This window comes from Penaeus japonicus, unplaced genomic scaffold (genome assembly GCF_977035675.1).
Source record: "Penaeus japonicus unplaced genomic scaffold, GWHDUDI00000001_assembly GWHDUDI00000026, whole genome shotgun sequence".
NCBI classification, from domain to species: domain Eukaryota; kingdom Metazoa; phylum Arthropoda; class Malacostraca; order Decapoda; family Penaeidae; genus Penaeus; species Penaeus japonicus.
Window position 1 is genome coordinate 8,483,264 of NW_028234428.1, and position 12,500 is coordinate 8,495,763.

General features: G+C 44.6%; 1 protein-coding gene across 1 annotated transcript in view; it reads left to right on the forward strand.

Annotated features, from left to right (window-relative positions):
• The window catches only part of LOC122264236 (cartilage oligomeric matrix protein), a 6,660-nt gene extending 2,229 nt beyond the window's left edge, over window positions 1–4,431 (forward strand). The window contains exons 4-14 of the mRNA XM_043033032.2: window positions 1–754; window positions 872–999; window positions 1,171–1,383; window positions 1,489–1,648; window positions 1,726–1,903; window positions 1,983–2,264; window positions 2,419–2,534; window positions 2,631–2,718; window positions 2,803–2,968; window positions 3,139–3,373; window positions 4,185–4,431. The exon at window positions 1–754 is cut by the window's left edge and continues 15 nt beyond it. Coding sequence (XP_042888966.2) covers window positions 1–754; window positions 872–999; window positions 1,171–1,383; window positions 1,489–1,648; window positions 1,726–1,903; window positions 1,983–2,264; window positions 2,419–2,534; window positions 2,631–2,718; window positions 2,803–2,968; window positions 3,139–3,373; window positions 4,185–4,384 — 2,520 coding nt within the window. The 3' untranslated portion in view covers window positions 4,385–4,431. The remainder of the gene's footprint in view (window positions 755–871; window positions 1,000–1,170; window positions 1,384–1,488; window positions 1,649–1,725; window positions 1,904–1,982; window positions 2,265–2,418; window positions 2,535–2,630; window positions 2,719–2,802; window positions 2,969–3,138; window positions 3,374–4,184) is intronic.
• The last annotated feature ends 8,069 nt before the right edge of the window (window positions 4,432–12,500 follow it).

Below are 12,500 nucleotides of genomic sequence, written 5' to 3' on the forward strand. Positions count from 1 at the left end.
GAACGGAGTGTTACCAACGACTACCATAAATTGTCGCACTGGTGTGAAGGTGAGCCTGACACCTTCTTGTGTGCTAACTGCAAGACTCTCGTCGTCTGTGTAAAGGGCCAAGCCTTTGTTCGTCACTGCATTGAAGATAATTATTGCTCGCTGAAGACCAAGTTTGGAGGTGCTGTCTGCTACCCAAATGAACCTACCGAGTGCACCTGTGTGAAGCCAAATGAATTTCGTGCGGATCCTTATGACCCCCAGAGGTTCTTCTCGTGTAAGGATGTTGGCTCCAAACCAGAGAGCTACAAGTGCCCAGATGGACAAAAGTTTAATGAAACCACTGCACAGTGTGGGAACCAACTGGGTTTCCCAGCATGTAAAAAGTCTGGAAAATTCGCAAATGTGAATAATTGCGGTCAATACTACTCTTGCATTCCTCTAAGACAAGGCTGGCTACAGAAGTTTTTCATGTGTAATGGAAATCAACTCTTTAATGAAAAGACCAAAAAGTGTGAAGATCCTTGCAGCTTTATGTTCGTGTGCCAGAAGGAGGGACGGTTTCCAGACCCAATCGGTATGCAGTATTACTATGAATGCTTCTTGGAATCTGGCAAGATGACCAGATTGCGTTATCAATGTCCCGATGGTTACATGTGGTCTGAAGAAAGCAGTGGAACAGGAAAGTGTGTAGAGGCCGTAGGAGAGTACTTGGATTATCCATTTACCCATTGCAACATCCCGGATGACCTCTGTCCAGACAGTGGTAAGTGTTCTGTAGATTTTGTCCTTATTAAGTGGTCAAAAACTCTCTAATTGATCAATGAAAGGTCTGCAATCTAATAGCCATGCAATTAGATTTATTTTTTGTCTTAATTTACAGACCCATGTCTACAGAATCCTTGCTTTAGCGGCGTCGCCTGCACATTTAGCACTGTGGCCCCATTCTACACCTGTGGTGCTTGTCCTGCAGGATATACTGGTGATGGAAAAGCCTGCCATGCCCTGAAGGTGAGGGAGGGATTTGGAAAGCTCTTACAAAGAGCAACTGTAGAAAGGGACATTCTACAGTTGTCCCATGACATTCTTAGGCCATGCATTTAACAAATCTAGGCACGAGGTGATGGATCCTATAACCAGTCTTGTATTTATCGTCGCTACTTTTTTACTTTAACTTTTCAGTGCCCCGTTGGGTTTGCTGGTATTGGTGGTGAGTGTGCCCCTGACTCTGACCTCGATGCCTACCCAGACACTGAACTAGGATGTGCAAGCAAATATTGTCGCAAGGATAATTGCGTCAAGAGGCCCAATTCTGGCCAAGAGGATGCTGATGGTGATGGGGTTGGTGATGCTTGTGATGCAGATGCTGATGGAGATGGCATTGATGGCGGATCGGTACGAAATGCTGTAGCTGAACATTGGTGTAGCTGGTCGTTTATTTGAAATATGCCCTGTGTAATTATAAGTGGATATAAACTAAAGATTTTCACTCCCTTTCAGGATAATTGCCCGCTTATCCCCAACCCCAAGCAAGATGATGCAGATAAAGATGGAATCGGAGATGTTTGTGATAACTGCCCTGCCAAGTCCAACCCGAGCCAAAAGGATACTGATGGGGACAATGTGGGCGACGATTGTGACGATGATATTGATGACGATGGTATGTATGCAATGAAGAGAAAATAGAAGTGGGAGTTTCTAGGATGGGTTTATTGTGGGTGAACTTTTTCCAACCAGGATCACCGAATGCAAGTGACAACTGCCCCGAAAAGGCTAATACCAATCAAGGAGATAGAGATGGTGATGGTATAGGAGATGCTTGTGACAATTGTCCCCAGGATAGCAATCCAGGACAAGAGGATAAGGATGAAGATAAGCTAGGAGACGCATGCGACACCAATGTTGACAAGGATGGGTAAGGGTGTAGACTTTTAAACTGTTACATTTTTCTACCTTTAACAAAATAGGGATTTTGATTACTGCTTCATCAACAGTGATGGTACAGAGGACAGTTTGGACAACTGCCCGGATGTATCCAACAGCAACCAGTTGGATACCGATGCTAATGGCATTGGTGATGCATGTGATGCAGACATTGACAATGATGGTGTGGAGAACAAGGTTGACAACTGTGTTATGATACCAAATTCTGATCAGAAGGACAGTGATGGAGATGGCTTTGGTGATGCTTGTGTCCCAGACTTTGATGGTGATGGATATGTCGATGCAGAGGACAACTGCATAAAGAATCCAACGGTGCACCTGACTGACTTCAGGTGAGGGATCTCGACCTCTTACAGAAGACACGATATTCAATTTAAGTTGTATCTCTTACTGGTATATGTACTGGTGAAGTGATTCAAGCAAATTTGCACTCTGCTGAAGCAAGTGTAATAACAATGGTCCTGTATCTTAACCGTGACTTCCTAGGCAACTCCAATTGGTCGCTATGGAACCAAATTCCAACACTCCTCCAGTATGGGTCGTCTACGATAATGGTGCAGAAATTCACCAGATCGTTAACTCTGACCCAGGTTTAGCAGTGGGTATGTATGAAGTAAAGATTTGACATGATTTGGAATTCGACATTGCTTTTAATTTTTCTGAATCCCTGAAATAAATACCTAACATTCTACTTGTAGGTGATGCTGTAATGGAGGATTTGGACTTTGAGGGGACTTTCTTTGTTGAAGATAAGTCCGATGATGACTTTGTTGGCTTTGTATTTGGGTAAGTTGACAAGATTTGATCAGTATTAGTCAGAATTGTTCAGGGTAGATAAGGCCAATTAATACCAATACATGATTCCCACAGTTACCAAAGCAATGCCAAGTTCTATGTCGTAATGTGGAAGAAGCGTGATCAGAGAGCATATGGTTTGGCGAACAAAGGAGTTACTTTGAAGCTGGTGGACTCTACCACGGGCCCAAGTGTAGCACTTAGGGATGCCTTGTGGTTGAGTGGTTCCACACCAAATCAGGTAGATTAGAAATTCTGTTTACATGTATTAAATAACTTATTATGCCAACATATGACTGGCCTAGAAGGGGGGGGGGGGGTAAAGACTGATAACTTTGCAAGCCTGATGACTGAAAGATAAGCAAGACTTGCCAACTTTTAAGCATTACTTATAAAAAAAATCCATTCTAGGCAAAATTGCTGTGGCAAGACACCTCAATTGGATGGGAACCAAGTGTGGCATACCGCTGGAAGCTTCATCACCGTCCTGGTATTGGCACCATAAGGTTCTACTTGTACAAGGGTGATAGCCAGGTCATGGACTCTAGAAACATTTATGACCACACGCTGCAAGGAGGACGAATGGGACTTTTCTGCTTCTCTCAAGAAAAAATTATCTGGTCCAATATGAAGTATAATTGTGAAGGTAAGGTTTACACTATTTTAAACTTAAGGGTACTAAGAGGCCCTGACCACCCCACTAGGCAATTCCTTATCTTTCACATGTAGCCACTCATTATTTGACAATGATGGTTTAATGTTGCCTCCTTGGAGCTTCCCAGTTTTGTGGACTGGTACCATCTCTTTAGTGATACTATAAGGGACAAAGGAATAAATAGATTGCTTTAACCTAGGTTCGTTTACTAGTTCAGAAGTCCATGCTATTTGGCAAAGATTACCAGCATTGATACCAACAAATCTTTACTGAAAGGTTCGTCCTTTAAGAATGGCTGCACAAATTTATTTATTTTTTTTAAGAACACTTGCTTATACTTCCCCAAGTGTAATACAAAAATGCGATTCGGTATCTACATTATCTAATGTGTGTAGAACCATAAGCACAACTGATTCTTAGTCATCAGATTCTTTTAAGAGCTCGTTAGAGCTAATCTGAGTAGGATGAATGTTTTAAAAGTACAGTAACTTAAAGGAAAGGGCTTTATTTTAAAACTGACTTAGCAATTCAATGAAATACAGTAAGCATATAAAAGATGCAAGATGTGTGTAAAGCTATAAATGTATAAAGTGAATTTGTATCTAGGTTCGTTTATACCATCTTCCATGCTTCCTAAGCCAGACTGGGCCGCCTTCATATAGCCCAGGCCAAGCCTCTTCAACCTTAACTAGGCAGCATGGATGAAGTTTCTTTTATCCATTTCAAGCTGTACAGTATTTTAATTAGGAGTTAAAGTTGCAAGTTTTGCATATCTAGAGTTAATGGTTATTTCTCCTTGCAGATGGTGTCCCCCAAGCAATGTTCGATGACCTACCACAAAACCTGCAGAACCAAGTTATGACTAGTGCAGGCATTAGCTCGAGGAGTGGATTACATATACAAGACACTGTGGGTCTGGATGAGAATGTGGGGGTTCGAGGGTCCCTTAATTTGGATGGGAAACCCCGTATAAGATGGGTAAATAACAAAAATTGTAAGTGAGCTTGTAACCATGTATTTTTATATTTTAAATAAACTTTGAATTTAAAGAGCCTCTCTGATACCATTTTTTTAAATGGTAATTTGACAGTTGGATAAACTTCATTTAGAAACTATATTCGAATTGGCTTAGTAGATAAAACAAATCTATATACCATAAATAAGTATTTGTAACGGACAAACTATAATCTACAAAGATGACCTAATTGTTTACTGGGATAGAACGGTGAGGGAGAAAGAGAAAGAAGGGGGAGGGGGGAGAGACAGACAGACAGAGAGAGAGAGAGAGAGAGAGAGGTATTAATCTACCCTAATTCATGTTGACTATACAACCAATTGACTTGGGCCTCTAGCGCTTATCTTTTATACATAGGTTTCATCTATACTTTGGTCTGCAAAGAATTGGTGGGTATTTCCCAATTAACTCTTGTATACTTGAATTCCCTTGTTACATTGGGCAATCACACACCGAGTATACACGAAGTATTACGATCCTTCTAGCCAATATTAAAGATGTTGGGGGGGGGGGGGTGTTCTCCCCCCCCCCCCCCTTCCCTTCGACTATTTGGATTCTACTTAGACCCAACGTTTAATTCCCCCAATCTGTCAATAAATTTGCAATTTCTTTCAACGAATTTCTAAAAATGAAAATCACGGTAATTTTCAATGGTAAAGATTAATATGCTTCCTGGTAACCCTCCAAACGGCGACTAGGCGAATAAGCCGGTACGTAAGTAACAACAGAGGAACAAGTGATTTTACGATTTTTTTTTTTTTTTTTTTTTCTTGGCATAATTATTACCGGAAAAATACTAACGACTGTGCGTAGTTGCATCCGAAACTGCCGACAAGGTAGGCGAGCTTAACAGTAGGGAGAGGGAAAGCCAGTGGTAGGAGAAAGATGAAAGGAAATGAAAAGAGGGCGAGACACATGATGACAGGAAAAAGAAAGGGAGAGGGAAAATGAAAGGAAAGAAGAAAGGAAAGGAGAAAGGGGGTGAGAGAAGGAAAGGAAATCTTGAAATAACCATTTATATACATTGTCTCTGCTGTAATTGTTATGTCCATCGAAGATTTGGTCACGTATGCTTTTGCTATCGTATTTTATATAATGCAATAGTCAATGTAATTTGTATCTTTTGTCATTTTAGTTACATATTTGCAAGAGCTATATGTTGATGCAATACTTCCTTCATCACATTCCAAATGTCACATGTCACAAAAAAAGGTGATTCACACATATCCTGAGACAAATCACACACTGTGGTAGAGAGACTCCTCTCGGAGATAAGAGCAGCAACGCCTCGCTCCTCGGAGGATGAGCAGCCCCCATTCCAACGTCTTACTGTTCAAGCTTAAGCAATAAACCAAGAAAGCTGTTTCTGCCGTGTTCACATACTAAACCACGTTACCACACATAGACTGAATCCAACTCGGACCTGTTAAATGAAAGGAAAGGAGAAAGGGAAAGGTGACGAGAAGAGAGGAAAGGAAAAAAAGGAGAAGGGAGAGGAGAGGAAAGAAAAGGGAGAAGGAAAGAGAGAACGGGGAGAGAAAGAGAGAGTGAGAACGGGGAGAGAAAGAGAGAGTGAGAACGGGGAGAGAAAGAGAGAGTGAGAACGGGGAGAGAAAGAGAGAGTGAGAACGGGGAGAGAAAGAGAGAGTGAGAACGGGGAGAGAAAGAGAGAGTGAGAACGGGGAGAGAAAGAGAGAGTGAGAACGGGGAGAGAAAGAGAGAGAGAGAGAACGGGGAGGGAGAGAGAGAGAGTGAGAACAGGGAGAGAAAGAGAGAGTGAGAACGGGAGAGAAGAGAGAGTGAGAACGGGGAGAAAGAGAGAGTGAGAGAGGAGAGAGAAGAGAGAGGTGAGAACGGGGAGAGAAAGAGAGAGTGAGAACGGGGAGAGAAAGAGAGAGTGAGAACGGGGAGAGAAAGAGAGAGTGAGAACGGGGAGAGAAAGAGAGTGAGAACGGGGAGGGAGAGAGAGAGAGAGAGAGAGAGAGAGAGAGAAGGGGGAGGGAGAGAACTAGAGAGAACGGTGAGGGAGAGAGAGAGAAGGGGGTGGAGGAGGGAGGGAGGAAGGGAGGGAGGGAGAAAGAGAGAGAAGGGGGATGGGGGGAGAGACAGAGGGAGAGAGAAGAGGGGGGAGGGAGGGAGAGAGAGAGAGAGAGAGAGAGGGTAGGGGAGGAGGGAGAGAGAGGGGGGGAGAGGGAGAGAGAGAGTGAGAGAAGAGGGTGGAGGGAGGGAGGGAGAAAGAGAGAGAGAGATATAAGGGGGAGGGGGGAGAGACAGAGAGAGAGAAGGGAGAGGAGTGGAAAGGAAAGGAAGGAAAAAGAGAGAGAAAAGGGGGAGGGACAGAGAAAGAGAGACTGAGAACGGGGAGGGAGAGAGAGAAGGGGTGGAGGGAGGGAGGGAGAAAGAGGAGAGAGAGATAAGGAGGAGGGGGAGAGACAGACAGAGAGAGAGAGAGAAGGGGGATGGAGAGAAAGAGAGAGAGGGAGGAAGGAGAGAGGGACAGAGAGAGGGGGGGGGAGGGAGGGGGGAAGAGGGAGAGATAGAGGGGAGGGGGAGAGAAAAAGAGAGAGAAGGGGGAGGGAGAGGGAGAGAGGGAGAGAGGGGGGGGGGGGGGAGGGAGGGAGGAGAGAAGAGAGGGGGAGAAGAGAGAAAGGGGGAGGGGGGGGGGAGACAGAGAGAGAGAGAAGGGGGGAGGGGGAGAGATAGAGAAGGAGAGAGAGAAAGAGGGGGAGGGAGAGAGAGAGAGAGAAAGAGAGAGAGAGAACGGTGAGGGAGAGAGAGAGTGAGAGTGAGAGAAGGGGGTGGAGGGAGGGAGGGAGAAAGAGAGAGAGAAAGAGAGATAAGGGGGAGGGGGGGGGAGACAGAGACAGAGAAAGAGAGAAGGGAGAGGAGAGGAAAGGAAAGGGAGAAGGAAAAAGAGAGAGAAAAGGGGGAGGGAGGGAGAGAGAGAGGGGGGAGAGAAAGAGAGAGTGAGAACGGGGAGAGAGAGAGAGAAGGGGGTGGAGGGAGGGAGGGAGGGAGAAAGAGAGAGAGGGAGAAGGGGGAGGGAGGGAGGGGAGAGGGAAAGAGAGAGAGAGAGAAAGAAGGGGGAGGGAGAGGGAGAGAAAGAGATGGGGGAGTGAGGGATGGGGAGAGAGAGAGAGAGAGAGAGAGAGAGAAAGGGGGGACGGAGGGGGGAGAAATAGAAAGAGAGAGAGAGAAGGGGGAGGGAGGGAGGGGAGAGGGAGAGAGAGAGGGGGGAGAGAAAGAGAGAGAGAGAACGGGGAGATAGAGAGATGGGGGAGGGAGAGAGAGAGAGAGAAGAGGGTGGAGGGGGGGAGGGAGGGGGGAGAGAGAAAGAAGGAGGAGGGAGGGAGGGGAGAGGGAGAGAAAGAGAGAGAGAGAACGGTGAGGGAGAGAGTGAGAGAAGGGGTGGAGGGAGGGAGGGAGAAAGAGAGAGAGAGAAGGGGGAGGGAGAGAAAGAATGAGAGAGAGAGACAGAGAGAGAAGGGGGAGGGAGGGAGGGGAGAGGGAGAGAGAGGGGGGAGGGGGGAGGAGAGGAAGAGAGAGAGAGAAGAGGGATGGAGAGAAAGAATGAGAGAGAGAGAAGGGGGAGGGAGGGGGGAGGAGAGGAAGAAAGAGAGCGAGAGAGAGAAGGGGGAGAGAGAGAGAAGAGGGAGGGAGAGAGATAGAGCGAGAGAGAGAGAGAAGGGGGGAGGGAGGGAGAGAGAGAGTGTGTGTGAGAGAGAGTGAGTGTGTGAGTGAGTGTGTAAGCGAGAGAGAGAGTAAGAGAGGGATAGAGACTTTTTTTCCCCTCCCATAAGTGAAGTCTGTGTTCATCGCTAGATGTAGCTCGCCTTAATCGACTCGCCTTTCTTAATCTCATCATAGTCTAATCATATCCCCTTGATATTGCTCCTTGCCTGCTTAAGAGTCTGAGAACTTTAAATGTCCACCTTACATTTTTTAGCTTCCTCCTTCGCTACCTCATCTACCGCCTCATTAAGGGTGATACCGCCATGCGATGGGATCCAGACGAATGTAATCACGCGTCCCTGGCCTCGCCGCTTATGAACAATCAATCGGTACTCGTTAACAATGTGCTCAAACACAGGGCCCCTGCTATCCACAAAAAATAATGCATCTTTATTAATGATTTTAGTGCCGTCAAATTGCCCATAACTCAACCTGTGTCGATGATATATGTTTACTCAGTCTTATCCCACTGTTTGTGGCGACCACACCACTTGCAGTGGACTGTCTGATGATAACCCCACATCCCGCTCTATCATCCTTTAAAACTGGGCGATCGCATTAGACATTTGCAATATCAAAGCGTGTTAGACTCTTCATTTTATGACCATATTTTAATTTAAGTTGGCCTGGTTCATACATCCTCTTATTCATACAGAGGGAATAGACATCTACATTAATCTCCTGGCCCACTCATGGTGGCACTTGGGGGATGTCGGAAGCAAACGACAAAAGTCCTTCAAGCAAATATTCTATATCATTTTCAGCTCCTTCATATATCCTCGCTTGCCTTGTCTATAAAAAGGATATTATTAAGACCGCTGACCATATCTCTCTCTAATTTATTTCCACTCTTCCCTCTCATGAGCCTGACGGCTGCTATGACATTAATCTCGCTTACTCTATGAGCAATACTTTGCAATCCTGTCTCTGTTCTCATTATGTCTATCCTAGTATTCTTTTGACACCCGAGGATAATAGCATAGCTTCATTCTGCATGGTCTCAAGCCTTCGGAGCCTCCCCTGACAAGCAATAGAAAGTGCTGGTGCTGCATAATCCACCAAAGTTCTCACTGTACTGATGTAGACTAGTCTCAGTAGAGGGACCCCAGCTCCTATCCCGCGACAAGCAAGTGCCCTGAGCGGCCGCAGTCGAGCCTTGCACTGTGTTAGTACGTGATTTACTTCAGCATCCTTGAGTGAGGCAGTGAAGCCAATATACATACCCAGATATTTATCACTTGACACCTTCTCCACTGTTTTGTTGGTTAGGGTAAGCGGCACGTTACCTTTTTGTTTACTCTGAAACTTCGTCTTTTCTTCACTAATGACCAATCCCAATATTTGAACAAGACTACTAAATCTATCCAGAGCTGTTTGTAAACGGCGTTGTGTGTCCCCTTGAATAAATATTTCATCTGTGTATATAATTGGTTGAACGCCCTTAAGATATTCCTCTGAAGCTATTCTGTCCATTCGTACATTAAAGAGCATTGGGCTTAATTAAAACACCAAACACAATTCAAAACTTTTCTCCTCTGAGAAACAGCCTTGAAACCATAGGCAAGCTTTCCTATCTGTAAGATTGTCACCAATCCATCTCAGCAACTTTCCTGTTACACCTAATCCTGTTAATTCTTATTGAATCACTTCCCTATTCGCTTTATTAAAAGCTCCCTGTAATTCTATAAAAACCCTGCATTTCATTGCATCATTGATTACACACTGAATTATACAGTCTGATGTTCCTTTTCCCTTAAAAATGCACAGATTACAAGACAATTTATATTTATACCCAGCTGATTTTGTAATACGTATAATGATAACTTTCTTCCGGGCCTTCGGTAATCTACTATTCTTAGGTCTATTCTTCATACTTGCTAACGAGTTGAGAATACCATATGTCACTCCATCTTCCCCTTGTGAAGTGTTTTTTCCTCTTTTAACTGCATTTAGAAGTTCGTGTGAAGTGATGTTTACGGAAGACACAATCTGTCTCTTTCTTTCGGCTTCCCATGCAAACAAAGCATCACGAGTGCTTTGTGGTATTAAAACCATAGAAGATGCTTTTGCCAATTTTTCAATATGTTTGTTTGCCTCCTCCTCTGGGTGTTGATGACCAATGAGGTTATTTGTTTTGCCCATAACCATGTTTATATGATACCATATGTCTTTGAGACTTTTACTTTCCTCAATATTTAGCTGACCAATACCAATACTCTGACCAATACTTTTCCCTTACTTCCCTTTTCTCCCCATACATCTTTGATGTTAAGTAGTATATCCTTATCTTCTTCCCGCCTGCCTCTTTAAGCCTACTCCCATCCTTGACATCTGTATCCACCCTTTAAGTGTCTTATCACTGCAATATCTGTTTTATTTTGTGCTCCGTGTTTCTTCCCCTTTCTGTCTGACTTAGCCTTTGTAGGTAAACACATTGCTATTGCACTCAACAAATCCTCGCTGATCCTATCTAAACTTACGGGTGTGTAATGTCTGTACCAGCTCTCCGTATTGTAGATAAACAGTTCTCCGTCGCTTGTGTCTAACGCAAACCTTTTTCTTTGGAATTTTACTTGCTTTTTTACCTAAAGCAAACTTATACATTTCGAAATAATTTTGTCCCTAGTTTCTTGAAGACAAATTACGTCTATGTCATTTTTCAATACGAAATAGTGGACGTCTGTTACTCTAATAAGTAAACTACTCACATTCTACATAATGTTAATACTACCACACTCCATCAGACCTTTATGCTTTCTAAAAAGCTTATCCTTTTCGGCGTCTTTGCACTTAAGTAACAATGACCTGAAGGTCGCTGATGTTTTTTCCATTACATTCGGTATTATTTTTCTTCCTGTGCCCTTAATCGTAATTTTGCATTCTGTGTTTTTCTTCCTCACAAGATCATTGTTGTCTTTTAGCGAGGTTTCTTGCTCAGCCTCCACTCCCTTTTTGTTGTTTTCTGTATCACTAACCATTACTATCGCAAGCTTTTTTCAATTGCATCCATCCTCTGCACTAACGTATGCAACATTCCAGTAACTGCAGATATCTCTTTTACACGAGAATCTCTATCACTGTCCCTCGTCGTTTCTTTGGATGCAATATCCTCTCTCGTCTGGCTGTTGGCTTGTCCGTTCATGACATTCCCGTCTTTTTCCTGGAGTTGCAGTCCTCGCGGTGGGCCTTGCAACCAAGCATTGGGGGATGGTATAGATATACTCTCCTGCTCAGGTCGTCTGGTGGTCATTCCTCTTGCCTTTTCCTCGGTTTCTTTATGGGAAGCCGAGGAATTAGGCTCCACCCTTGGCCTCGCCTTGCATGATAGAAACACAGCATTGTGCGAGTTTCCGCAATTGCAACAGCAAGGTTTCACCCTCTCTCCTTTATCTATTTTTGCCCTGCAGATCCTGGAGTCATGCTTCCTGCTGCAGAATCTACATCTGACATCCTGATGACAGGTCCGCTTGTGTCCCCATCTGCTGCACATGAGGCACAGGACTGGTGGCTCCACATACGGTGCCGCCCTCCTGTACCCCGCCCCAGATATGAAGACCTTCTCCGGGACTTCTCCTTTCATGAGGGCAACCAGCTGACATCGGCCCTCGCCTCGTGACGTGTGCCTTTTCACTCAAGCAATCCTCTTGTCGCAGAGCAGAAAGTTTGGGTCCAATTCTAAGGGGCACTGAAATATAATGACTTTCGTCATTTTTACCCCTTTCTGTGACAGCACTGTCCCCTTATACCCCCGAGATATCAGGAGCTGCTTCGCTTCTTCATTCTGTACCGTAAGATATGGTCTTCCCTTCGCCACCTTTAGCAGCGGCTCGAAATGGTTATATTCTTTTCCAAGTTGCATTGTCCACTCTAGCTATTTAATGAAGGACATTTCGCAAGATTCTGGGAATAACAGCTTTATTCTGTCCTTCCCACTGCCACTAACATCACCCACGAGAGTTGCCTCGTTGACTTCCATGATGTCGTCCTTCAGTCTTTTTTCCTCTCTTTCAAAGTCGCTTTCCGTGTCACTGGAGTTTTCACTCTTGGTGCCATTTCTAGAGTTACATTTGTGCAGTCCATTTTGTCAGTTGCCAGATCAGAATCCAGGGACACCGATGTGTCAACAGGAGCCATGTTGACATCTGGCGACCTGATGTCAGTCCGCGAAGCAATTTAGAGCTTCTCTGTGGTCGCCAGCGAATCCGCTAGGGCACTATGCAATATAATCACACAGCCTTGAAAATCAAACACTCGTAGAGCGCAAGAAATGCGTAAAATTTTCTGGAAGGGAATCTTTCACGATTGTGGACAGCACTAGAAACACGTGTTACTTCTACGAGTGATACAACACAACTGAGAGAGTGAGTCTGA